Genomic DNA, 26,202 nt, shown 5'->3' with positions numbered 1-26,202 from the left:
CTGATCTTTAGCTAATGTGGCACTCTTTCCACCAGATCTTCCGGAAGGCAAGAGCAGTGGCTCCTTCCATTATTTTCTTTGATGAACTTGATGCCTTAGCAGTTGAAAGGGGCAGGTAAGAAATATAAGACTGCCACTAATAACTGTATATTAGCAACTACAGTGTAGAGGAACTAGCACTTTTTATACAGATTTTATTTATTAATATTATTAATACATTTGGCTTAAAAGAAAACTTTCAATTCACTTTTTTTTTTCTTATATCCTTAAAATTATTTCATATTACCACTTTATTACTTCTGAGGTGAGATGGAACAAAAGGTTACAAATAGCTTAAGTTCACCTTGATGCAAGGGAAGAATAAGAAGCCAGAGAAGTTTGCTGAATTAGGGTGATCTGCCACATTTATGTGCCATCAGAGACATCTGTTTTTGGAGCCTAAAAAGGAACAGGATGGGAAACATTGTTAAATATGAACCAGATGGTAGGTGGAATATATAGCAGAGTTCTCATAAAATGCCTTTGAAATATGTGTGAGAAACCAGACAAGATACTCGGTAGAAATAACCTGGTTTTGTAGGCATTTTGGCTCAGGAGGAATTGGCATATGTATTAGAGCTGTTAATAATTTGCAGCCTCTAGATATCATTTTCTTTAATCGTCTTCATCATTTTGTGAGTCCTTCCTTAGTGACTCATTCAAATAAATTCTATGTAGTTTCCTTTGCACAGAAAAATTTTGGTCAAGTTAGTTGACGCTTTGAAAACAAAGGTAAGGCTGACTACGCAATGTAATGTTAATAGTACAAATAGAAAATTGCAGTTGTACTTTAGCTACACTAAGTCTTAATCAGTTTGGTTTTTATAGCCATAAGAATCTCATAGAATGATACTCTGTTTTCAATTGTTTTTTCCCTGTAATTGTATAATGAGCTAACATTGCCTAGAAAATTATTGTTTTGTCTAGTTGGAGTGCTATTACCTGAAAACTAAAACAAACAAAATCTTGACACATATGTTTTTGTTCTTTAGCCATTTGAATTGGACATAGTTTCTAGAAATTGGAAAACATATCTGTTGATAGATAGCAAAGTATAAAATTCCCCAAATAATAAACCAGGTTTAGGCATTGTTAAAGAAATAGAAAACATAGGAAAACAGGGAAATTTTTAAATTCCGTAAACTATTAATTTTCTCTATAATTTTAGGCATTGCTTTCATTTTTTTATTTTCTATGATAACATTCAGATCAAACTCATATGACTAATCCAAAAAAGATAGTGCCTAAGAAAACTTTCTTCTTATCATGATTTAGATTTCCACACGTAAGATGTTTAACAAATTGAGCCATGAATCATAATATATGCTCGTCCATACTATCCAGGATGTTAACTCAATTATTTTGACTATTTGAGTTTACTCAAATTAGCCATGAAACTGAGGGTTGCAACCTGCACATTGTAAATAGAGTATAGACATACCATTTGCTTAGCTTTAGAAATATTTGTGCTTTCAGAAAGAGAGATTTCTACTTATAAAAGTGTCTTATTTCATGCTCACAAAAATGTCTACTTATAACCATGATTGTCTCCTTTCCTCTGCCCCATTTAAGTGTCTGTGGGACTTCAAAAATAAGTAAGCCTGATACTTACTTCTCATTTTCTGTATGCCCATTTAAATTATGGGTGTTCTGGATAAGATTTTTTTGTCTGATTTTGTTTTGTGAGTTGGAGAAAGTGTTGTAAGATTCCCTTTGTGAAGTGCTTTAATGATCTCTGTAATATTTGGGAAAATTGAAAATGCTGTTGAAGTAGCATAGCTCTTTGGAAGATGGATAATATGGTAGAGAGAAAAGGCACTGAGGTAGGGAAGAGATTTGAATTATTCTGAGCTAATAATAATATTGGGGAACATTCACTTACTGCTTACCATATTCTAGAAACTGTTTTAAGTGCTTTACAGATTAAAAAAAATTCACAAAAAAGTCCCTACATTAATGCAAAGCAGGTTATTGTACAGTTGGCTCCAGTACTCTGCCCTGCCTCCCAACTAGCTTAAAATTTTACCTTTTTCAGGATTATAGTCAGGAAGGGTATACTCTGGGTAGTAAATCATAAGTCAGTTTTGTCTTAGGCAACAGTTCTGTCCCCAGAGGTGAAGACATATAGGATGGTCTATGTATATATAGAACATATACTATATTCTCTTGGCCCAGACTCCTCTGACTGAGGGAATGGCCACTAGACTAATCCAGAGATTCCTAGAAAAGCTTTCTCTTTCTCGGATGTTCCAGCTAGTCACTGGATCCTGAATCATCCTTAGTAGCTGGCATTAATTGCCTGCTTCCAGACTTCAAGCAGAACTAGAAATTTGAAACTAGAAACATATTTCTGAAGACTGCAGAGGCCCATCTTATTTATTTAATTTACAAATAGCATCACTCCTTTGGATTTCACTCACCATGTTATGGCCTTTTGTTTATATTAACCTTTAATCATCACCACAACCCCAGGAGGAGTAGGTCCTATTTTCATCTCCAATTTACAGGTGAGAAAACTTAGGCATCTAGATCCATAACTGCTTTATTCAACATCATATACCACAAGTAGCAGAGCTGAAATTTGAATTTAAGTATTTTGACTCCAGAGCAGATACTCTGAGCCACTTTTTTTATTTGACTATCACACCACAGATCTCAGGATTGCATGTCTAAGTAGTTAATTAACCTTTCAAGATTGTATTTATTGTATGTTCTCTTTGTGAGCCTGTGAGTATAAGACTCCTTTGCAGCATTCATTCATTCACTTGTTAAGTAAATATTTATTGAGCGCTCTTTCTGCAATAGGCTTTGCATGGGGGTAAAACAGAGAACAGGACCTAGAGCAATTACCTTAACCTCTTTAAGCTTTAGTTTCATTTCTAAAATGGAGATAGTAGTAATAAATTCTAGGTTGTTGGAATTAAATACATGTAAAGTGCTTTATGTAGTGCCTGGCATTTAGTAACTGCTTAAAAAACTTGTTTCTCATAATTTCTGCATTGATATTCTTGTAATAATGATCATTTCCATATAAATAGAAATACAGTAATATAGATAGAAATGAGTCCTACAACAGGATTTAGATTGTAGTGGAGGATATTGAAGCATTTGGGAAATTAGAGTATTCTACAGGTGACAGGCACTATGGCATTTCAGCAATCTAATTTGTAAGTTAGATTTGGTTAGTTGTAAGACATACCATTATTTTACATACCATTACTGAAGAAAAATGCAGCCCTAAACTGTGAAATGGTATTGAGAAATCAACAACTCCAAGGAATATCCTGATTTCAAAAGTTTTAAATATGAAAAAAGTTTGTATTTTAGAAATAGAAGAAAGACATTATTATTTGGGAGAAAAAGAAGATGATCTATTGTGTTTTATAAAACTTAAGGCTACCACATAAAAATACTTGATATACTGTTTTATGACTAGAGTATTAAAGAGATGGTTAAATATATGGAAAAATGAAAAAATTAAGTGCTCTGTTAAAAACTGACTGATATATTCTGTGAAGTATTAAGAGTATCTGTGATATTAATAACTGTTTTCTTGTATAGCTGTTTCTGCACTTAAAGTCCTGAATTGATTTCCATTTGGAGTGGTCAGGGGAAAAATAAGTTCTGAGCCAGCTTTCATTGAAAATGAAAATTCCAGGCTTAGTAACATTTTGAAAAGAGCTCTGAGTGTTAGAGTAATGGTCAGGAAATGGGATAGCCTCTTTTGCAGTATTTCCAGATTTCAGGTAACTTTAGTGAATTCATGACACCGAACACTATAGAAGAAATTTTTGTAGGCATCATTCTGTAAATGACACTTTTCAAAGAGGGTTATAAATTTTTAAATGTGATTTTATAGCAGTATTTGGGCTTCCCAGGTGGCTCAGTGGTAAAGAATCTGCCTACCAATGCAGGAGACACAGTAGACGTGAGTTTGATCCTTGGGTTGGGAAGATCCCTAGAGGAGGCAGTGGCAACCCACTCCAGTATTCTTGTCTGGAAAATTCCATGGACGGAGGAGCCATGGAAAGAGAAAATAACTTAGGCTGTAGTCCATGGGTTTACAAAGAGTCTGACATGACTGAGCACGCCTGCATGCACATGGTGGTATTTAAAATTTCATAAAATCATAAAATTTTGTAGCTAAGAAAGTTCTTAGAAATCATCTAGTACAACCTTTTATTTTTTAGAAGGAATAGAAGCCCCTAGAATTTAAGAGAAGAGGAGCATAACTCCTATGTCCTCTAATTTAGTGCTCGTTGGATGATAATACCACTGCTTCTTAGACTCTCAGGATTTGGGATAGAAAAAGTATGTTCATATCAGGGTAAAATTTATCATGTATCTAAATATTTAATGAATTTTTTTATGTAAGAAACTCTAGCAATAACAACTTATTAAATACTTTTAACTATTTTTACTTTGTATATCTCTGTTTCAAGTTGCTAAATTCATTGCATATTTCCTGGTATGCAGTTTTTTTCTAATTTATACTTCATCACCTCATAGTTTTTACATTGTTGAACTTTTAATATTAAACAGAACTGCTGAAAGAAGCAGAGTAAAAGAATAAATGGAACATGTGTAACTGATTTCTTATTATAAGAGTTTTATGAAGTATAGCAGATTTCTATGAATATTTTGTATTTTGCATTTTGTCTAAGCATTGTGGCTGAGTACTATAGAATGGATTAAAGGTAAGACTTTCCCTAGAGAGATGGCCTAATGCAGCATTTTACTAGGAATTGGGACTTATTTCTTGTTGTTCTAGGACGTGTTAAGTCTCTTGTAGCTATTTTGGTTTTAAAATGAAAATTTGCTTGCATTTTGCATGCACCAAGAAAATTATCATAAGTAATGCTTGTGTTTAGGGCAGTATATGTCTGGCTATCCTTCCTTGGGTCTTTTTCACACCTAAATATTGACCTTGAGAGTATGGGAGGTTTGTTTTAAGAAACAAATTCAGATGCCTGCCATTTGGGATTCTTTATGACATTTGAAAATTATACTAGAAAAAAATTTTGAAATATAAATTGGATATTTCAACTGTTGGTCTATAATTTAAAGATCATATGAAGGGACAATAGGGAATTTTACTTTACTAAAGGAGTTGAAAGGAAATACATGTCATTGTTGTGAAATTTTTACTATTGAAAAATAAAATCAATTTAATATTAGCATCATGGTGATGAGATTTCTTGAAGATGAGGGTTAGCAATGTTTTCTGAAACAGGCTAATTTGTAAATATTTTTTTGCTTTTTTTGGCCATACAGTTTCTATTGGAGCTATTCATCTCTTTTGCTACCATGCAAAAGGAGCTACAGAGAATATGTAATCAAATAAAAAACAGTTGGCTGGCCAGATTTAGACTGTGGCTGTAGTTTCCTGACCTGTTTTAAGATGTCATAAAGTCTCTTCAGTACATGGCACTGTGACTTTTGAAGGGGGGTAATTTGGGAAAGGGGCTTGACTCTGGAAGGGAAAAGAAAATTAATCTCTTGGAAAAGTCTAATTTTAGTACTTTCTGTAGCTGAACATTTTTTCCCATTGTTGTGTTGCCTTTATCTCTAGCAGATAATAAAGTTTTAAAATCATTTCATTATGTTAGTGATTACACATTTATTCTTAAACTTGAAGTTGGTTTTGATTTCCTAGGATGTCAGTTTTATGGATTTTGTTTCCTACTGCAGCTTTGAAAGTCAGCCAAGAATATTTCTCAGTCCATAAAACATTTTCATTATGCTATTCTCCAGCTAGTTCTCAATGATCTGTGGAAATAAAGGGCAAAGGCAGCATGGGAAATGAGAATCCAAAGAATTCCCTTCACCTCATCTTCAGCATTAATTATAGCTCCCAGTTTCTCTACAGATAACAAATTGGACCAGTATTATACCTTTCTATTTAGAAGCATTCTACTAGAGGTATCAATATCTTTCTGAATTGCTAATATTTTTATTGAAATGAATGAATTAAATAACTTAGGTGTTCTATGTTACCAACAGAGACTAACAGAATTTTGAAACTAGAAGAACCTGTATACTATCTAATTTAATTCCCTTATTCATATATGCCAATAATTATGACACCCTCAAGGGAACAGTAACATCTTTATCCTCTTACCTCACGTGTCCAAGACAGTGTCTAACAGAGAAGCACCCAAACGTTTAATTTTTGAATAGGAAATGTAGGCTTACAGAAACTAGAGTTTAGGTTCAATCAGCTGGTTGTTAGCAGAATCTGATTTCACCATGTGTTAGTGTCATTTATGAACTAATTTTACTTTAAACACCAAGATAGTCTTTTGGAATTTTGTCACTTGCATTATTTTCATAGAAGCATCATCATCTTTATTATAAAGAATTATTTGTAAGCTATAGAATACATTCACTTGTCAAAGAGCTCCAAAAAGAATTAACCAAGATCTGACTGATATGTTTTTCTCAAAAAATTCGATAGTTTTTGTACACAGTAACTCTAAAAGTGAGTCTGGACTCAGAAAACTTTGTTAGTTGTGCTCAGGGTACAGAAACGATAAATGTTCTTTTCAGTGTAGCTGATAGCAACAGTATTCAAATCTAACAGAGGATAGCAACATAGATACTTAACTACAGTGAGAAAACATTTTGAAAGACTATGGACATCCTTGGTATACTAATTAATTTTGTAGAGAGATCACCATGTTACCCTCTGCCAGAAGGCCATTCAGTCACACTTAGTGTAGGGGAATCAAATTGAGTCTTTTCTCATGCATTCAAGTCATTGGGTTCCAAATCCTGTGTGTCTGTAATCACACTTAGAGCATTATAAATGAAGATGCTGAATCAGTATCCACCTACCCCCTACACCCTTCCACTCCCCGCCCCCGCAAAAAAAGGTTCATTTAGAAGACTCAAAAACACGTGTATACCTATGGCGGATTCATTTTGATATATGGCAAAACCAATACATTATTGTTAAGTTAAAAAATAAAGTAAAATTAAAAAAAAAAAAAAGAGGATAGAAGTAACAGATGACGAGAATGTCTTTTGATATAGATCTAAGTAAGAAACCAAGGATGTGGAGATTTTCTTTTCATTCAGTTTCTTGAGCCAAGCAGTTCTACATCTGAGCAGTCTTACAGTATATTGGTTTTTTCCATTTTAGAAGGTTTGCCATTTTTTAAAACGTCACTTTTAAATTATAAAAATATCTGAGCAGTACAAAGATCTCCTTATCTGGAAATTTTTGCTATTCAAAACATATTGTGCCTTGAGGACTTTGAGGAGCCAAACTCTCACTGCATTTGAACAGCTAGTATATAGGTAAGATTAAAATGTAAAGAAGTCTCATTACCAGTGTATAGTAATTTCCTTCTAATACATCTTGTATAAACAAAGTATTTCTTAGTAGTTTGTTTATTAGGCTCACTGTTTTGGGCATCGTTATGAAGGGCTTAAGAGGAGTAGTTTTTATCTTAATCTTAGCCAAAAGGCCGAAGAGCAGTTGAGTTTTTACCTTAGCATTATGTTGGTGGTTTTGATGGAAAAGTTTAAGGAAGTTCAATACTTTCTATCATGTTTTAAGTAAAGCTAAGTAGGAAACTGACAATATGTATTTGCTGACCTGTTTTAACTTCTGAAAATCTTTAATCATACATCATGTTCATGTTTTATTTCAGTAACATTTATGTGCCACACATTCCTTTTTCAGTTTAATTGGTTAAAATAACTTGTAAAAGGTTATACACATCGCCAGCAACCAAGGTACAGTGGTGATAATAGTTATAAGAATTATTATTATAATTATCTATTGATCTTTTCTTTGCACTAATTATTATGCTATATCTTTTATACATTTTATTTAATTTTGAGAGTGCTATGGGTCTTTCCGGAGAAGGCAATGGCACCCCACTCCAGTACTCTTGCCTGGAAAATCCCATGGACGGAGGAGCCTGGTAGGCTGCAGTCCATGGGGTCGCGAAGAGTCAGACACAACTGAGCAACTTCCCTTTCACTTTTCACTTTCATGCATTGGAGAAGGAAATGGCAACCCACTCCAGTGTTCTTGCCTGGAGAATCCCAGGGATGGAGAAGCCTGGTGGGCTTCAGTCTATGGTGTCGCACAGAGTCGGACATGACTGAAGCGACTTAGCAGCAGCATGGATCTTTCCATGTTTGATTGAGACAACTGAGGCTCAGAGAAGTATCTCTTACACAAGATTACACAAAAAGAAAAGTGGTCAAGCTGGCAATTGAACCCAAGCTTACTGAGTATCATCGTGGTTTAGTTGTTAAGTCGTGTCCAACTCTTGCAACTGCATGAACTGTAGCCTGCCAGCCTCCTCTGTCCATGGGATTCTCCAGGCAAGAATACTAGGGTGGGCTGCCATTTTCTTCTCCAGGAGATCTTCCCAACCCAGATTTCAAACCTGGGTCTCCTACATTGCAGGCAAATTTTTTACCGACTGAGCTACGAGGGAAGATTCACTGAGTATCATATCTTAGCTCTTTTCCAAATTCAAAGCAACCCTCCCAATAAGTACTGATCAGTGAAGATTTTACTGGAGTGATTTGTAAAACTTTATATTGTATAATCATTTATTATAATCACTGTAAAATTTTAGTTTTCCTTGTCGCCATTTCTGGATCTATGGCACTTAAGAAAATGACACGTTTATAAGCATTTTTTCTGCTTCAGTTTTTAGCTTGTTGTCAGAAAAATGTTTGAACTTACATGTGTTAATTTTCCTTATTTTCCTTTTGTTGGATTATGTTTATAACAGCAGCATAGGGAGGGCCAAGATTGTGAAAAATTCGCTTCAAAAAATTGCTTTTTGTAGAGGGTAAATTGAGTTAAAACTATAGAACTGTAATGAGCAAAACTATACAAATGTAATGTAATACCTATGTTAGCTTGGAATTTTTACTGGGAAATCATGGCAAAATGAAAAAATATATACTTTTATGTCATTCTTTGTGTTAACAGTTTATACAAAGCTGCAGTTATTCAGAGCACATGCAGCTTACAAGCTCTCAGACAGCTGGGGAAGATAACTCATTATATTAATATATGTCTGTCTGCTTTTATAGGGTATGTTGTTAATCTAAAGTAATCTATTTACTATTAGGTTCAAACTGAATATTGACCATAATATGACAGCATAGATATCCTATAGTGGTAGCTGGAATATTCAAGGCATTATTGATTTTTGATATTCCTTGATCTTGGATTTTGGTGTCAGACATTAATTTGGGGAAATTCTCAGTCATTATGGCTTCAAATATATTCTACTCTATCTTCTATTTTAGATACACATATATTACATATTTTGTTGTCCACAGTTCTTGGATATTCTTTTCTGATTTTTTTTTCACTGTTTTCTTTAGTCCGGTTTTCTCTTTGCTTTTCCATTTTGAATGTTTCTCTTCACTTAAACAGATTATTTCCTCAGCCCCTGTGTAATCTACCAATGAACCCAAAAAGGGAATTCTTTTTTTTTCTGTTACAGTGTTAAATCTCAGCATTTCTCTTTGAGCCTTAGAATTTCCATTTCTCTGCCTATGTTGCCCTTTTCTTGCATGTCGTCTACTTTGTCCACTAGAGCCCTTAGCATATTAGTCATAGTTTTAAAAAATTACTGGTCTGATAATTCTAGCATTCTCGCTGATTTTCTGGTTCTGATGCTAACTCAATTTCTTCCAGCTATATTGGTTAGCCTTTTATTCTGCCTTACAGTTTTTTTCTTGATAGACAAGGTTTACTGGGTAAAAGGAACTGTGGCAAGTACGCCTTTAGTAGTGTAGTAGTAAGTGAGCACACAGTGAGAAGGTGTCAGTTACCAGCCAGAGGAAGAGTTCTCACCTGACCATACTGGCTTCTTGATCTTGGACTTACCAGCCTCCAGAGTGTGATAAATGCAGTTCTATTGTTTATAAACCACCTAGTCTGTGGTATTTTGTTATAGCAGCCTGAACGGATTAGGGTGCTCGAGTCTCACATTTCTGAGGGATCTAAAAAGAATTGTTAATTTTTCAATTTCTAGAGCTTTTTACTTGTTAGGAGGGAGTTAAGACTTATAAGATTCTTACTTTATACTGGACTGGAAAACAGACTAGTACTGCCCAGTTGGGGCTACCCTGATAGCTCAGTTGGTAAAGAATCTGCCTGCAATACAGGAGACCCCGGTTTGATTCCCAGGTCGGGAAGATCCACTGGAGAAGGGATAGGCTACCCACTCCAGTGTTCTGGCCTAGAGAATTCCATGGACTATATATTATATATATATATATATATAATATATAGTCCATGGAGTCGCAAAGAGTCAGATACCACTGAGTGACTTTCACTTTCACTGCCCAGTTGTAACTGGTTTTCTATATTGTAGCCACTGTGGTCCTCAGAATTATAAATCTGATCTTTTCATGTCTCTACTTGAAACTTCCTATCCACTTCAGTTTAAAATCCAAGCTCTGTAATTTGGATAATAAGCCTTTGTCATACACCCTGGGTTTATCTTTCTCTGCTGATCTTTTACATTTTTACATTAATGCTGCTGCTGCTGCTGCTGCTAAGTCGCTTCAGTCGTGTCCGACTCTGTGCGACCCCATAGACAGCAGCCCACCAGGCTCCCCCGTCCCTGGGATTCTCCAGGCAAGAACACTGGAGTGGGTTGCCATTTCCTTCTCCAGTGCATGAAAGGAAAAGTGAAAGTGAAGTCGCTCAGTCATGTCTGACTCTTGGCGACCCCATGGACTGCGGCCTACCAGGCTCCTCCGTCCATGCTGTGCTACTCTGAAGTGGTTTCCATTTTCACTGTTCTCTCTCTTCCCTCTATTTTTTGACTGTCTAGTCCCCACTCATTTTTTTTTAAGTTGTAGGTTAGAAACCATTTCCTCTGGACAGCTTACCTTAACTCTCCCAAGACCTGATCCTGTGACCTTCCATAGCACCTTGTAGTGTAGTACCACAACTAATTATTAGCAAAGTAGATATAATTATAGGCCTCAGATGTAATCAGTTGACATTCTTAAATATTTATATGCTTGTAGTCATCATGCAGAAGCCCTAGAGCTTTTGCTAGCAATGTTCCTATCTAACATTTGGATAAGTTTTATCATGGAGCATTTTTGGAAAGATAGGTAATCCATTTATTCAAAATGTTCTAAGTTTATTCTTAAGTAGAATCAGGTCAGCAAATTCATACACCTGCCAATTGTTTACTTGCAGGAATTAGTGCTAACTAAAACAAATCTCACTGGTTTCTCTGATTCTCCTTGCTTGCTCGCAAAGTTTTTTGGCATTGGGAAAGACCATTTAATAAATTGACAGTGTAATTTATATAATAACCTGGAAGAACCTACCATTTAATTTAATTGATAGTAATGATTTATATAACAGCCTCATGTGTTTGATTAGTGTGAATTAGAGGCTGTTCTCCTGTGTGTCAAGTTTTGGAACTTGTAATGCATGCTGAGATCTAAATTCTTCTGTTTAGAGATCCTGATTACTTTATTACTAAATGTATTATGTGATGATTGTATGAACATTAAGGTGTACTTGTCATGCTAAGATAAGAGTATGGGGTGTGGTTTTCTACCCTCTTTCCCTCTTCTCCTCCTCTCCCACTCTGAACTGCATCTGGTTGAATTTATACATTTAATACATTTACAGTGTTGTGTCACTCTATAATTGCCCAGCCAGATGTTTATTGTGTATTTCTCAATTCTGAACAGGTTTTAGTAAATTCCAGCTAGTGCTAATGAGAATTACTATTTTGAGACTTTGATTGTGTAATATCAGGATTTTGTTCACTATTAAAACCTGTTGGGTTTACTTCTTAAGAATAGATATTCAGTAATTTTTTTGTGATCAAAGGAAATGAGATTAAAGTATAGTTTCTCCAGGAGTAGCTTTGTAATTGACCTAGGACATGAACAAAAGCAACAAAATAAAATGCTTTTTTTTTGCCTGCCTCTCCAGATAGGTGTATTGTGGTGACTCCTTATTTGCTGATAAGTTTAAATATACTCTTAATATTTATGAAAATATCAAGATAGGTCAAAAATACCCCATTTGTTATATGTTTGTAAGGAATTTTCTGTCTCATGTAAGCTCTGAACTTCATTTGAGAATGAATCTGTATCTTACTCATTTGTTTATTCCCAATTCTTGTCAGTTTAATTGCCATGTAAAATGTAAATATCAGTTAAGTAATTATGTATTTGATGAACCTTTAAAAAATAATCTTACATCTTACTTAACAGATCTTTTATATTTGATGCTTTTTAGCATTTCGTTCTTAGGGAGAAAATAATCATGGTTGATGATGGAGGAAAAGAAATTATTTCAATCTAGTTAGTTCTTGAATATGATAATTCAACAAGTAATGAATTCTGAAGCATGCATTTTATAATTTGAAAAAGACATAATGTTTCTTGGTACAGAATATACAGTCTTTTTAAAATAGTAGAGTGTTTGGGGACAGGTAAATAGGTTTTTAAAACTGTGTTTTTAAAAATCAGTTCTTCAGGTGCTGGGAATGTAGCTGATCGTGTCTTGGCTCAGCTCTTGACGGAAATGGATGGCATTGAACAGTTAAAGAATGTGACAATTTTGGCAGCTACCAATCGTCCAGATAGGATAGACAAGGTAAGGAAAGAAGGCAGTGTGGGCATTGTATAATCAAGAACTGGATCATTTGATTATATTGGGTTCTTTTTTTGTTTTTTTTCTGTCAAACTACTTTTTAATCAGTTTGTCATTTAGAGGATACTGAAAGATCTTAAACTAAAGGAAATGAAGAGAACAGAGAAAAAGTTTTGTTTATGTTTTTATTGCTTATGGTTTGGTATTAATGAAATTATTTTATTATCCCTTGAGTTTCTTCTCCCTCATTGTTACATTAAACTCTCAATATAGTTCCCTATGGTATTGAAGTTCTGAAATTCGTTTTGTGTTTCATCTGATTTGAGAAGTTTTTTTTTAATATTTTCATTCATATTAGGATAAAATTCTAGATATTCACTAACTAGTTAGATTCAAGTTATTTTCAGCAGTTTTCTAGAAGTCCTGACCTAGCAATTGCTCTCAGAGTAAATAGAATCAAAATGATAATGAGTTTTATTTGTCTTAAGAAGTTACTTAGATTATACCATTAAATTAAGCTATATAGGTGCAAAATTAATACTATCTAGCTGATGTGAAGAGCTGACTCATTTGAAAAGACCCTGATGCTGGGAAAGATTGAGGGCAGGAGGAGAAGGGGACAACATGGCATCACCAACTCAATGGATGTAAGTTTGGGTGAACTCCAGGAGCTGGTGATGGACAGGGAGGCCTGGTGTGCTGCGGTTCATGGGGTCACAGTTGGAAATGACTGAGCGACTGAACTGATTGCTACCACTATTTTTCCCCCAAGTCATGTTTTAACAAATGAGTTCACTTAAGTTTTAAGAGCCTAATTTATACTTAATGTATAATTTTTTAACAAGGATCTAAATTGAGAGTAAAAATTTACTCCCAGGGCATCAACCAGTTTCTCAGCTTTTGTTAATGTTACTGCCTCATGTACATGACCTTATAAACTTTTTCCTCCTTGTGCACATATATACTGACTTTCAGTTTTAAATATGGGATTTTTAAAAAAATCATCTTTTTAAAATATGAAGGTAGGTTTTATATGGGAAGAAAGCCTTGCTTTCATTCAATTTGATATTTTGCTGTGTTATGAAGTCCCTTGGTTGAATGCAGATGAGAAAGCTTTGAACCTTAATAAATTAAATTGTTCTCTTCCTGATTAAGTGTTTTATAAGAAGCTGGTTGAGTTATGAACATCTGTAGGATCTGGGTTTGTACCCAGGCATCTCTCATGTCTGTTATGGCAGAACCAATACAATATTGTAAAGTTTAAAAAAAAAAAAAAAAAGATAGGACTATATCTTAACAAGAATTATAGAAAGTGCTAAAAGAAACCTTAAAGATGACCTAATCCCACCTTTTGGTTTTAATGAATCTAGAAGAATCATCTTTTTCCTGGTAAATACATATTGTATTTTATGATCTTTGTCTCCTAGTTACTATGGCTAATGAGCTTGAAATTTTCTTAGATTTCTTTCCCAGTAGTGTCTAATCTGATGGCCCTCTTTGGTATTTTAGTGTTGTATGTCATTGATGTTAGACACATTTCTTTTTTTTTTTTTTAATTTTATTTTTAAACTTTACATAATTGTATTAGTTTTGCCAAATATCAAAATGAATCCACCACAGGTATACATGTGTTCCTCATCCTGAACCCTCCTCCCTCCTCCCTCCCCATACCATCCATTTCTTGAAGTAGCATTTGGGGCTTACTGTAAACTTCTTGGGTTCTTCTAAATCAAGCTATATGATTGAGCTTGATTAGTGCATGTATTAAGTTTGTCTTACTGTGTAACAAGTTACCTCAAATTTAACAGCTTCACACAATATTTATTACTGTTTCTCTAGGTAAGTCAAAATCTGGGCATGGCATGATGGGATTGTCTGCTCAGGAACTCAGCAAGTTGTTGGCCAACTATGTTCTTGTCCTTAGTTGATATTCCTCAGCTAATTGTGGCTGAATTCAATTCTTGTGATTGTAGACCTAAGAACTAAATTTCCTTTCTAGCTGTCACCTGGGAACCACTCTCAGCCCCTTGAAACTTGCATGGCCCCTTCCATTGTCCCAAGATAGCAATGGAGAATCTCCATCATATTTTATCCATCTTATGCTTTAAATTTCTGTTGCCAGAAAAAGCCTAGTTAGTGTCTTTTTAAGTTGTACATGATCAAGTTAGGTCCATCAAGGAAAATCTCTTCACCTTCTAGTCAGCTGGTTCAGGACCGTTTTACATTTGCAAAGCCCTTCACAATAGCATCTTGACTGAGCTAGAATTCTTCCTGCCACAGTACTCTTCAGCTTCTTCTCTAGCCCCTATGTGAGTTCTCTTCTGGGCACTAAGAATAACTTCTAACTTTCACAGAGACCAACTTATCTTTGCCATTCATTTGATTGGGTACAAACCTGCTCCTTTGAAATATTCTTTTCTGTGGAGTCTGTCTTCTTCAGATGGAGTATTTCTGTGCCTTGCCTTGTCCAGATATATCTTTCTTCAATTATACATATAATCTCTCTTAAAGTAGAAATGGATAAATGAATTTAAACTCCTTTATTTAAAGGATACATTTTTTCATGTTCTTTATAAGTGTAACAGTAAGCCTGTTGTTTAATACAGTGAAATTGTTGACATCATCTCTTTTGCTAACTTTTTGCTCTATAAGACCTACATTGAACCTCAACCTCTTGTGTTTTGCATTAAGGTGAAATTTATCCTAGTTTTTACCTCCACCTGGTAGAAAAGACCTAAAGAAGTTTTTAAGATAAACCTAGAGATTATAAGTTATCTTGTGTCACTGTAAGGTTTTGGACCTTTATTCTCCTTCATCTTAGAATACGTTAAATACCAATACCCAGAGGTAATGGTAGATGACTTCCATTCTTTTAGGGATACTTTTGTCTGTGGATATCTTTGCTCTCTTGGAGAAAATGCTTAACCACTTTGGGCAGAACTTGTCTCCAAAGGTGGGAGATTGAAGGGAGGGAAGTGGTTCTTTTATACATTTCTTTTTGCATTGTTTTTAATGTGTTTATTGCTTGCTAATAATATTTGCCTTTGGACACAGATGCTCACAGATGCCACTTATTGCAACTCATAAGTGGCAATCTTCAGTATCACAGACTTAGAGAAATTAAAGTTTGGGAAATAACTTGCCAAAATTCTTGTCATGTTTTTGATCTTTTATAAAACATTAACTTAACATCTTGGTTCTAAAATCACCTAATTATTGAAAATGTGTGTTTTAAGTACCAGTATTATTACACACTGGTAATGCCTTTTGACTAACCTTTGCTTCTAGATGCATCAGAGAAGTGCAAACATATACAAACACATATATGTATATATGTGTACTTATACATATGCTTGTTTGTATGTATGCATGCATCATATACACACACATATGTATATACTTTGATTAATTTTTTAAATTTAGAAATACAACTTTTTTACCAAACTAATCTTAAATGAACACATTTAAATTAAGATATTAAGAGTGTTTGTAATTCTATGCTGAAACTTAATTTTCTAGGTCATAGGGATCTAAAGGCCTTTACTACTCAAATTTTTCAAAATCTGTAGTATCTAATTTGTAATAGATGAAATTATATAATTATGACTGGCAGCAAGGCAAAATTGGTAAATGGAAAAAATATTTTGTGATAAAACAATGGCTTCAAGATCATCAAATGATACATGCTGTGCTTTCAAGTACAACTCTGAATTTAGTACATTGAACCATGGTTTAAATGTTCTGCATATGTTCTGTAGTTGTGCAAAAGACAATACTTTAAATAATCAATGATTTTTATAAAAATATTTTAAACATTTTCTATTTCAGCTGGAACTCCATATTCATATTTAGTATGAATTTTTTATTAACTGTACTTCTCTTATTACTCAGATGATATAAGCTATATCAAAGGTGTATTTTCTAGATTTTTTATGGACTATTATATTATTTGTGTATTGTTTAATAGTACTATTGGGGAAAAAAAGGTTTTAGCACATGTGTGATTAGAACATGGTGTTCAAAATGTGCCCTGAATGTGTTGTTAGAAACAAAACAGTCTTAAGAGATGATTTAACAAAGAACAACTTCCTGTTATGAAATGAATAGACGTAGTTTTCACCACCTGTCTTGTCTGGGAAAAACAGTAGTAGGAAGAGAATAGGCGACAGGAGAATTTAAAGTAAATTTCCTGTGCTGATGTTGAAAGGTAGAGATTTTTTTTTTTTTGACGTAAATATGGAAAGAAAAAGGATTGTTCTAATATGAAAGATATGATGCAGTTAATCTAACTTGGGTACATTTAATTAAGGTGTTTGGCCTTGTAAATTAGCTTGCATACTTTACAATCCTGTTGCCTGTTGACTAACAACCTCTGTATCATGATGACCTTAAGTTAGTATATTGGAATGGAAAGAATTCTTGGACTGTCAGAGAAGTGAAATTGATATCATTCTATGTCCCATATATTGTGCATGTTTAGTATCTTTCTTGGACAATATTTCAGTTTCATATAGCCTGGGGAAACTAAAGCTGGAGTATCCTGAGGATTCAGCAAGGGAAGTGAGACACATACCTCAAGAATCACATTAACCTGCTTCCTGCTATGTCATGTTTACATGTTAAGCACATTAGCTGCAGTGTAGCTCTCTAGGCTGAGTGAAGTGATTGCTTGGAGTCTCCAGTGGTATACTGAAGCCACCATAGACCTTTTACCCACTTACCCTCCTCTTTCAGCTTTTAGATGAGTGAAGAGAAGTTGCGTCCTTTAGAGGCCATTTTACATTAAGAATGACAGAATGTGAAGGACAGATGAAGATAAATGAGATTGTGATGTCAGGCCATTGCATTGTCTTTAGATTGATGATGGCCTGGATTTACACAACATCAGGAAACAGAGCAACAAACAATTATTTTTGATGCCCAAATAATGGTTTAAAGCTCAAACTCTGGGAGTTTATATTGTTCTTTGTTAGACTGTAGCTTACATAGCACCTTTAGAAGAGTATAGTGTTCAATCCATGGTATTTCAAGTATTTGTGTTGGATATTAAGGAAGAAATGATCATGTTTTCTTACCCTAGTGTTAAATAAGGTTCAGAATGGTTTGATTTTATGAATATTTTAAAATGTAGTCCCTTTGGCTACTTTTAGTACTGATGCTTAGTGTGGCTACTTTTAGTACTGATGCTTGGTATATAATAGGCTCTCAATAATGATTACTACTATAATTATTATATCTAGCCTGAAACCTAGTTTTCTTATAATAGTAAATTTGTAGAATTTTAAAAATTATGCTCTAAGCCATCTATGGAAGAGATTGCTCAATTGAGGACATTTTTGTAAGTTATGTAGAGGTCATGAGTGATTCAGTATTCAAAATTATTTTCTAACTTAGTATTTTAACTCATGGAAGTTATAAACTGGAATTAATTTTCCTCCCAGTTTTTCTGAAAGGCAGGTTGATTGGTTAAATATAGCATAATATTTTTATTTCTTAAATACTATAAATTAAAAGTTGACTTTATTGATATCTTTGTAACATGGAAAAATTAGCATGTTTAGAAATGTTAGCAGATGAGAAGCTAAATAGATGAGAAGCTAAATACATGTAGCTTCCAATTTTCAAATGAATTGTATTCCAGAAATACCTTCAGACAGGTTAAAAATACGTTTGTGAACAGTTTTCCTCTCCACCCTTCCTAGTTATAAATTAAAAGTCCTATTCATCTGTTACTGCTATTCTCAGATAAGTCAGAACCAAAAAACAAGCTGCTTGATCTAAGAAACATTAAAAGTTTAAATGAATCATAATTCTTTTTTTTCCTGTAAGTATTTACAGGATGCTTTTTGATCTTTGGGCTTCCCTAGCAGCTCAGACGGTAAAGCGTCTATCTGCAATGCAGGTGACCTGGGTTCAATCCCTGGGTTGGGAAGATCCCCTGGAGAAGGAAATGGCAGCCCACTCCAGTCTTCTTGCCTGGAAAATCCCGTGGACTGCAGAGCATTGTAGGCTACCATCCATGGGGTCGCAAAGAGTCGGACACGACTGAGTGACTTCCCTTTTCACTTTTTGATCTTTCAGTTCAGTTCAGTTCAGTCACTCAGTCATGTCCGACTCTTTGCGACCCCATGAATCGCAACATGCCAGGCCTCCCTGTCCATCACCAACTCCGGGAGTTCACTCAGACTCACATCCATTGAGTCAGCAACGCCATCCAGCCATCTCATCCTCTGTCATCCCCTTCTCCTCCTGCCCCCAATCCCTCCCAACATCACAGTCTTTTCCAATAAGTCAACTCTTTGCATGAGGTGGCCAAAGTACTGGAGTTTCAGCTTCAGCATCATTCCTTCCAAAGAAATCCCAGGGCTGATCTCCTTCAGAATGGACTGGTTGGATCTCCATGCAGTCCAAGGGACTCTCAAGAGTCTTCTCCAACATCACAGTTCAAAAGTATCAATTCTTCAGCGCTCAGCCTTCTTCACAGTCCAACTCTCACATGATATTTATCAAAATGATATGGAGAGTCTTAGAGTGTTAGAAGGTGAGCCACAGTGTGGTCAGATGTAGGAGGCTTCTTGCAGGGTCATTGGTCAGATGTGGGGGGCTTCTTGCAAGGCTATTTTGCAATTTCAGCTTTACCATCATTTTGTAAGACAGAAGTAGTTTTGTTATTGTTGCTGTTTGTGTGTGGGTTTTTTTGTTTGTTTTTTTAAAGCGTTAAGTGTTTTCAGTGTATTTATTATGGCAGCAGTTAACAAGGGTTTCAGCTTTAGGACCAGGGGTACGGAATTTTGTCAGAGGTTGTATGCATATGTGAGTCATGTCTCATTTAGAGATTAAGGTAAAGACTGTCCTTCCCAGGGGAAGTCAGCAAACTATGGCCTGTGTGCCAGATCTGTTATCACTTGTTATTCTGCATCTCATGATCTAAGAATGGTTTTTACTTATTTAAATGGTTGACAAAAAAGGTAATTTTTGTGATGTGAAAATGATACTAAATTCAAATTTCAGGCCTCATAATAAAGCTTTACTGGTACAAGGTTACACTATTTTTTTTTCAGATTTTAAAGCTTTTTATATTATATTGGAATATAACCAATTAACAGTGTGATAGTTTCAGCTACACAGCAGAGGACTTAGCTATACATGGATACACATACATGTATCCATTCTCCCCCAAACTCCCTTCCCATCCAGGCTGCCACATAGCATTGAGCAGTGTTCTCATGCTATACAGTAGGACCTTGTCGGTTACCCATTTTAAATATAGCAGCTAAGTTAGACTAATTTTTGATGTATTGTCTGTGATTTCATTTGCACTATTTAGTAGTTATGGTAGAGACCCTATGACTTATAAAGCTTAAATTATCACTTGGAACTTTGCAGAAAAAGTTCACCGACCATTGGTGTATCCTTGTAAGCTTTTATCAGTTTACTAAAGTCTCTAATGTCCGTTGTTCACACAAGAACCACAACGTTTTTTTCCTAAAGGTTGTTTAAATATATTATTTCATTAATATATATGACCCATAAATATGGGTCAATATCATGCTGAAGTTAAAATAAACCAATAATAGTAGGGAGACTATATTAACTTTTTGTTCTTCAAATTACCTTCAATATCTTCTTGAGCATTTTTTAAATATTTCATCTTTAAAATATGTTTTCTTGGGCTAAATAATTATTTTTCCAACTGAATGACTTACCAAAATCCATAAATATAGAAGCAAAATTTTTATTATATGAAAAAATAGTATTCATGACATCTCAGTCTTAAAGTTGTATTGTTTTTTTTTTTGCTTTCTATAATTGTGAGTTGAAAGCCCTTTGTAGTGTTTTCATTGTTGAGATTTTCAGACTAGATGTTTAAATTTTGAGGAGTTAAGACTCTGTAATCACAGATAGCTGCTTTGTACCTGATTTTGTTTTTTCATTTGTTTATGTGTGACCCAGTGTGCCTGAGGGCTTCCCTGATAGCTCAGTGGGTAAAGAATACACCTGCAATGCAGGAGACCCCAGGTCAATTCCTGGGTCAGGAGATCTACTGGAGAAGGGATAGGCTACCCACTCCAGTATTCTTGGACTTCCCTGGTAGCTCAGCTGGTGAAGAATCCACCTGCAACGTGGGAGACCTGGGTTCGATCCCTGGCTTGGGAAGATGCCCTGGCGAAATGAAAGGCTACCCACTCCAGTATCCTGACCTGGAGATTCCATGAACTGTATAGTTCATGGAGACACGACTGAGTGACCTTTAATTTCACTTTTTAGTAAATAACATTAGATTATTTCACCATACAAATAGGAGTATGTTTAATCTTCTGTTAGAGTAATAATAAAGTACATATTGTCCTTGATACACACATTCTAAAAAAATTATTTTTTTTAAGATTAGAGAGCAACTTGGACAATTTAATAGTCTAGTTATGCTTCTGATACATTGACCCTGTTATAAAATTTCTACCCCTCATTTCTCCATTCTTTGTTTATTACTCACCTATACTGATGAGGAGTATGTTAACTCGTGAAATAGACCACTTCATCTTTGACTCAGACTACTAGGAAACTCTTTTTCTACTGAAGAAACAGCTGTTTTTCTGCCTAAAGCATCTACATACCAGCCTGATTCTACTCCAAAATGCTATAAAGAACAGTTTTTATTACCTCTTCTATGTAGTTCTTTATTTTTGAAAACTGTATTCTGGGTCTTATTTTTACATTCCACTTCACAAACCAGTCTTTATGTCCTCCAGGCTTGGCATTTTGTTTTATTTCATATGATACCTTTATTGCATCTTCAGAAATCTTACCCTTTTGTTATAGATACCACAATTTCAGAGAGAGAAAATAAAAAGCATTCAAATTGGAAAGCAAGATGTTAAAACTGTCACCGTTTTACAGATGACATGATATTGTATGTAGAAAACCCCAAAGACTCCATCAACTAAAGTATTAGAATTAATGAATTTAGTAAATTATCAAGATGCAATATTAATATACAAGTATCTGTTGCATTTCTATATATTAACAAAAAACTATCAGAGAAACTAAGAAGGCTCTTCATTTACAATTGCATCAAAAATAAAATACTTAGAAATTAATTTAAACATAGAAGTGAAGACCTGTACTCCAAAAGTTATAAGATGTTAATGAAGGAAATTAAATATGACTCAAATGGAAAGATATACTGTGCTTATGGATTAAAAGAATTAATATTTTTAAATGTCCCTACTATCCACATCAGTCTCAGAGTCAATCCCTATCAAAATTCCAGGGGAATTTTTCACAGAGCTAGAACAAATAATCCTGAAAATTTGTATGAACTCATAAAGGATAGCCAAAGCAGCCTCGTGAGAGAAGAACCAAGTGGCAATCATCATGCTCCCTGATTTCTAACTATACTACAAAGTGTAGTAAGCAAAATAGTATGATACTGGCACAGAAATAGACATATAGATCAACAGAGCAAAATAGAGAACCTAGATATAAATCTGTGCTTGTATAGTCACTTAATTATGTCAGTGGTGTCAAGAATGTACAGTGGGGAAAAGACAGTCTCTTCAATAAATGATGTTGGGAAAGTTGGACAGCAGCATGTGAAAGAATCAAACTGGATCACTTTCTTATACTACGTGCAAATAAACTCAAAATAGATTAAAATATAAGACCTAAAATTACAAAAGTCCTAGAAGAAAGCATAGTAAGTTCTTTAAGATTGGTCATAGCAATATTTTTTGAATCTGCCTTCTGAGGCAAAGGCAACAAAAGCAAAATAAACAAATGGGACTACATCAAAATAAAAGCTTTTGCACAGTGAAAAAAAACTATCAATAAAATGAAAAGGCTTCCACCTGCTGAATGGGAGAAGATATTAGCAATGATATATCCAATAAGGGAGTAATATTCAAAATGTTCAAAGAACTGATACAAGTCAACATCAGTAAACAACTCGGTTAAAAACTAGGCAAAGAATACACATTTTTCCAAAGTGGACACAGATGACCAACAGATACATGAAATGATGCTCAACATCATAGTCATCAGGGAATTGCAAATTAAAGCCACAATGATATATTGCCTTATACCTGTCAGAATGCTATTATAAAGAAGATAACAAATATTCAGTTCAGATCAGTCACTCAGTCGTGTCCGACTCGTTGCGACCCCATGAATCGCAGCATGCCAGGCCTCCCTGTCCATCACCAACTCCCGGAGTTCACTCAGACTCACGTCCATCGAGTCAGTGATGCCATCCAGCCATCTCATCCTCTGTCGTCCCCTTCTCCTCTTGCCCCCAATCCCTCCCAGCATCAGAGTCTTTTCCAATGAGTCAACTCTTCGCATCAGGTGGCCAAAGTACTGGAGTTTCAGCTTTAGCATCATTCCTTCCAACGAACACCCAGGGCTGATCTCCTTCAGAATGGACTGGTTGGATCTCCTTGCAGTCCAAGGGACTCTCAAGAGTCTTCAACACCACAGTTCAAAAGCATCAATTCTTCACCGCTCAGCTTTCTTCACAGTCCAACTCTCACATCCATACATGACCACAGGAAAAACCATAGCCTTGACTACACGGACCTTTGTTGGCAAAGTAATGTCTCTGCTTTTGAATATGCTATCTAGGTTGGTCATAACTTTCCTTCAAAGGAGTAAGCGTCTTTTAATTTCATGGCTGCAGTCACCATCTGCAGTGATTTTGGAGCCAAAAAAAAATAGTCTGACACTGTTTCCACTGTTTCCCCATCTATTTCCCATGAAGTGATGGGACCAGATGCCATGATCTTCGTTTTCTGAATGTTGAGCTTTAAGCCAACTTTTTCACTCTCCTCTTTCACTTTCATCAAGAGGCTTTTTAGTTCCTCCTCACTTTCTGCCATAAGGGTGATGTCATCTGCATATTTGAGGTTACTAATATTTCTCCCAGAAACCTTGATTCCAGCTTGTGCTTCTTCCAGCCCAGTGTTTCTCATGACGTACTCTGCATAGAAATTAAATAAGCAGGGTGACAATATACAGCCTTGACGTACTCCTTTTCCTATTTGAAACCAGTCTGTTGTTCCATGTCCAGTTCTAACTGTTGCTTCCTGACCTGCATACAAATTTCTCAAGAGGCAGATCAGGTGGTCTGGTATTCCCATCTCTTTCAGAATTTTCCACAGTTTATCGTGATCCACACAGTCAAAGGCTTTGGCATAGTCAATAAAGCAGAAGTAGATGTTTTTCTGGAACTCTCTTGCTTTTTCAATGATCCAGCGTATGTTGGCAATTTGATCTCTGGTTCCTCTGCCTTTTCTAAAACCAGCTTGAACACCTGGAAGTTCACGGTTCACGTATTGCTGAAGCCTGGGTTGGAGAATTTTGAGCATTACTTTACTAGCATGTGAGATGAGTGCAATTGTGCGGTAGTTTGAGCATTCTTTGGCATTGCCTTTCTTTAGGATTGGAATAGATTAAATAGAAATTGCCATATTATTCAGAAATTCCACTTCTCAGTATTTATTTGAGAAACAGTAACACTGCAAGAAGAGAGATGCATCCCAGTGCTTACTGCAGCATTATTTACAACAGCCAAGGTAAGGAAGCAACGTAAGTGCTCAATGATAAGTGAGTGGGTAAAGAAGACATGAGCTGTAGATAATGTATACACATATACATAGGGGCTTCCTTGCTTGTCTCAGTGCTAAAGAATCCACCTGCCAGTGTAGGTGATGGGGGTTTGATCCCTCGGTCAGGAAGATAACCTGGAGTAGGAAATGGCAACTCACCCAGTATTTTTGCCTGGAAAATTCTGTGGACAAAGGAGCCTGGTAGACCACAGTTCTTGAAGTCACAAGAGTCAGTCACGACTGAGCGACTGAGCACGCATGCATGCATATATATATACACACATATACATGTATGGCAACCAACTCCAGTACTCTTGCCTGGAAAATCCCATTGACAGAGAAGCCTGGTAGGCTACAGTCCATGGGGTCACAAAGAGTCGGACATGACTGAGCGACTTCACTTCATATATATATACACACACGCACACACACACACACATACACACACACACACACACACACACACACACACGGAATATTACTAAGCCATAAAAAATTATAATCTTGGCATTTGGGACAACTTGGATGAACCTTGAGTGTGCTATGGTAAAGAAGAAAGTTGGAAAGATAAATACTGTATTTCACTTACATGTGAAACCTGAAAAGTGTAACAAATGAACAGACTTAACAAAACAAATAGAGTCATAGATACAAAGAATAAACTAGTGGTTACTAGAGTAGAGGTGAGTGAGAGGATAGGTAAAATAAGTGAAAAGGATTAAGGGTTATAAACTTCCAGGTATAAGATAAGTAATAAAGATATAATTGTACAGCATAGGAAATATAGTCAATAACATTGTCATAACTTTGTGTAGTGACATTAAGTAGATTTACTATGATGATCCTTACATAATGTATAAAAATGCCAAGTCACTCTTGTATGCTGCTGCTGCTAAGTCGCTTCAGTCGTGTCCAACTCTGTGCCACCCCAGAGACGGCAGCCCACCAGACTCCCCCATTCCTGGGATTCTCCAGGCAAGAACACTGGAGTGGGTTGCCATTTCCTTCTCCAATGCAGGAAAGTGAAAACTGAAAGTGAAGTCGTTCAGTCGTGTCCGACTCTTTGCGACCCCATGGACTATAGCCCATCAGGCTCCTCCGCCCATGGGATTTTCCAGGCAAGAGTACTAGAGTAGGTTGCCATTGCTAATATAATATTGGAAGTCAGTTATACTTCAATAAAAATGGAATGAATAACTGATACACACAACATGAGTGAAATTCAAGGACATTTCTCCAAGTAAAAGAAAGTAGAAAAGATTATATATTGTATTATTCCATTTGTATGAACTTTCTAGAGAAGTCAAACCTGTAAAAATAAAAAGCAGGTTATTGTCCGATGCTAACCCTTGGAGGAGCAAACCAGTCAATCCTAAAGTCAGCCCTGAATATTCATTGGAAGGACTAGTGCTGAAGCTGAAGCTCCAGTACTTTGGCCACCTGATGCAAAGAGCTGACGCATTGGAAAAGACCGTGGTGCTGGGAAAGATTGAGGGCAACAGAAGGGGGTGACAGGATGAGCTGGTTGGATGGCATCACTGACTCGATGGACATGAGTTTGAGCAAACTCTAGGAGATAGTGAAGGACAGGGAAGGCTGGTGTACTACAGTCCGTGGGGTCAAAAAAAGTTGAACATGACTTAGCAACTGAACAACAACAGGTGTGGGAGAAGAGATTGACGGCAAAGCTGCTAAGGGAAATTTTCCAGATGCTGAAAATACTATAAAACTAGATTTTGTTGATGGTTGTACTACAAATATTGAATGTACACATAAATGAGTATATTTTATGGTATGTAAATTATATCTCGAAATGAGCCTATTTAGGGGGAAAAAAAAAAGAAAAGTGACTGATACAAAGAGATCTTGGTTTGTAACTCAAGCTCTGTTGCTATCAAACAGTGTATTCTTTGAAATTATTTAGCCTCTCTGGAC

At 35.6% G+C, this 26,202-nt stretch overlaps 1 protein-coding gene across 7 annotated transcripts in view; it reads left to right on the top strand.

Annotated features, from left to right (window-relative positions):
• Positions 1-26,202, top strand: part of SPATA5 (spermatogenesis associated 5) — a 331,976-nt gene that overhangs the window by 90,729 nt on the left and 215,045 nt on the right. For all 7 annotated transcript variants that reach the window (XM_002694399.6, XM_024977592.2, XM_024977591.2 and 4 more), the window contains exons 13-14: positions 36-115; positions 12,541-12,667. In XM_002694399.6, the coding sequence (XP_002694445.5) occupies positions 36-115; positions 12,541-12,667 (207 nt within the window). The remainder of the gene's footprint in view (positions 1-35; positions 116-12,540; positions 12,668-26,202) is intronic.

Source organism: Bos taurus, chromosome 17 (genome assembly GCF_002263795.3).
Source record: "Bos taurus isolate L1 Dominette 01449 registration number 42190680 breed Hereford chromosome 17, ARS-UCD2.0, whole genome shotgun sequence".
In the NCBI taxonomy this organism is placed as follows: Eukaryota; Metazoa; Chordata; class Mammalia; order Artiodactyla; family Bovidae; genus Bos; species Bos taurus.
This window is presented reverse-complemented; position numbering and strand designations above follow the sequence as displayed.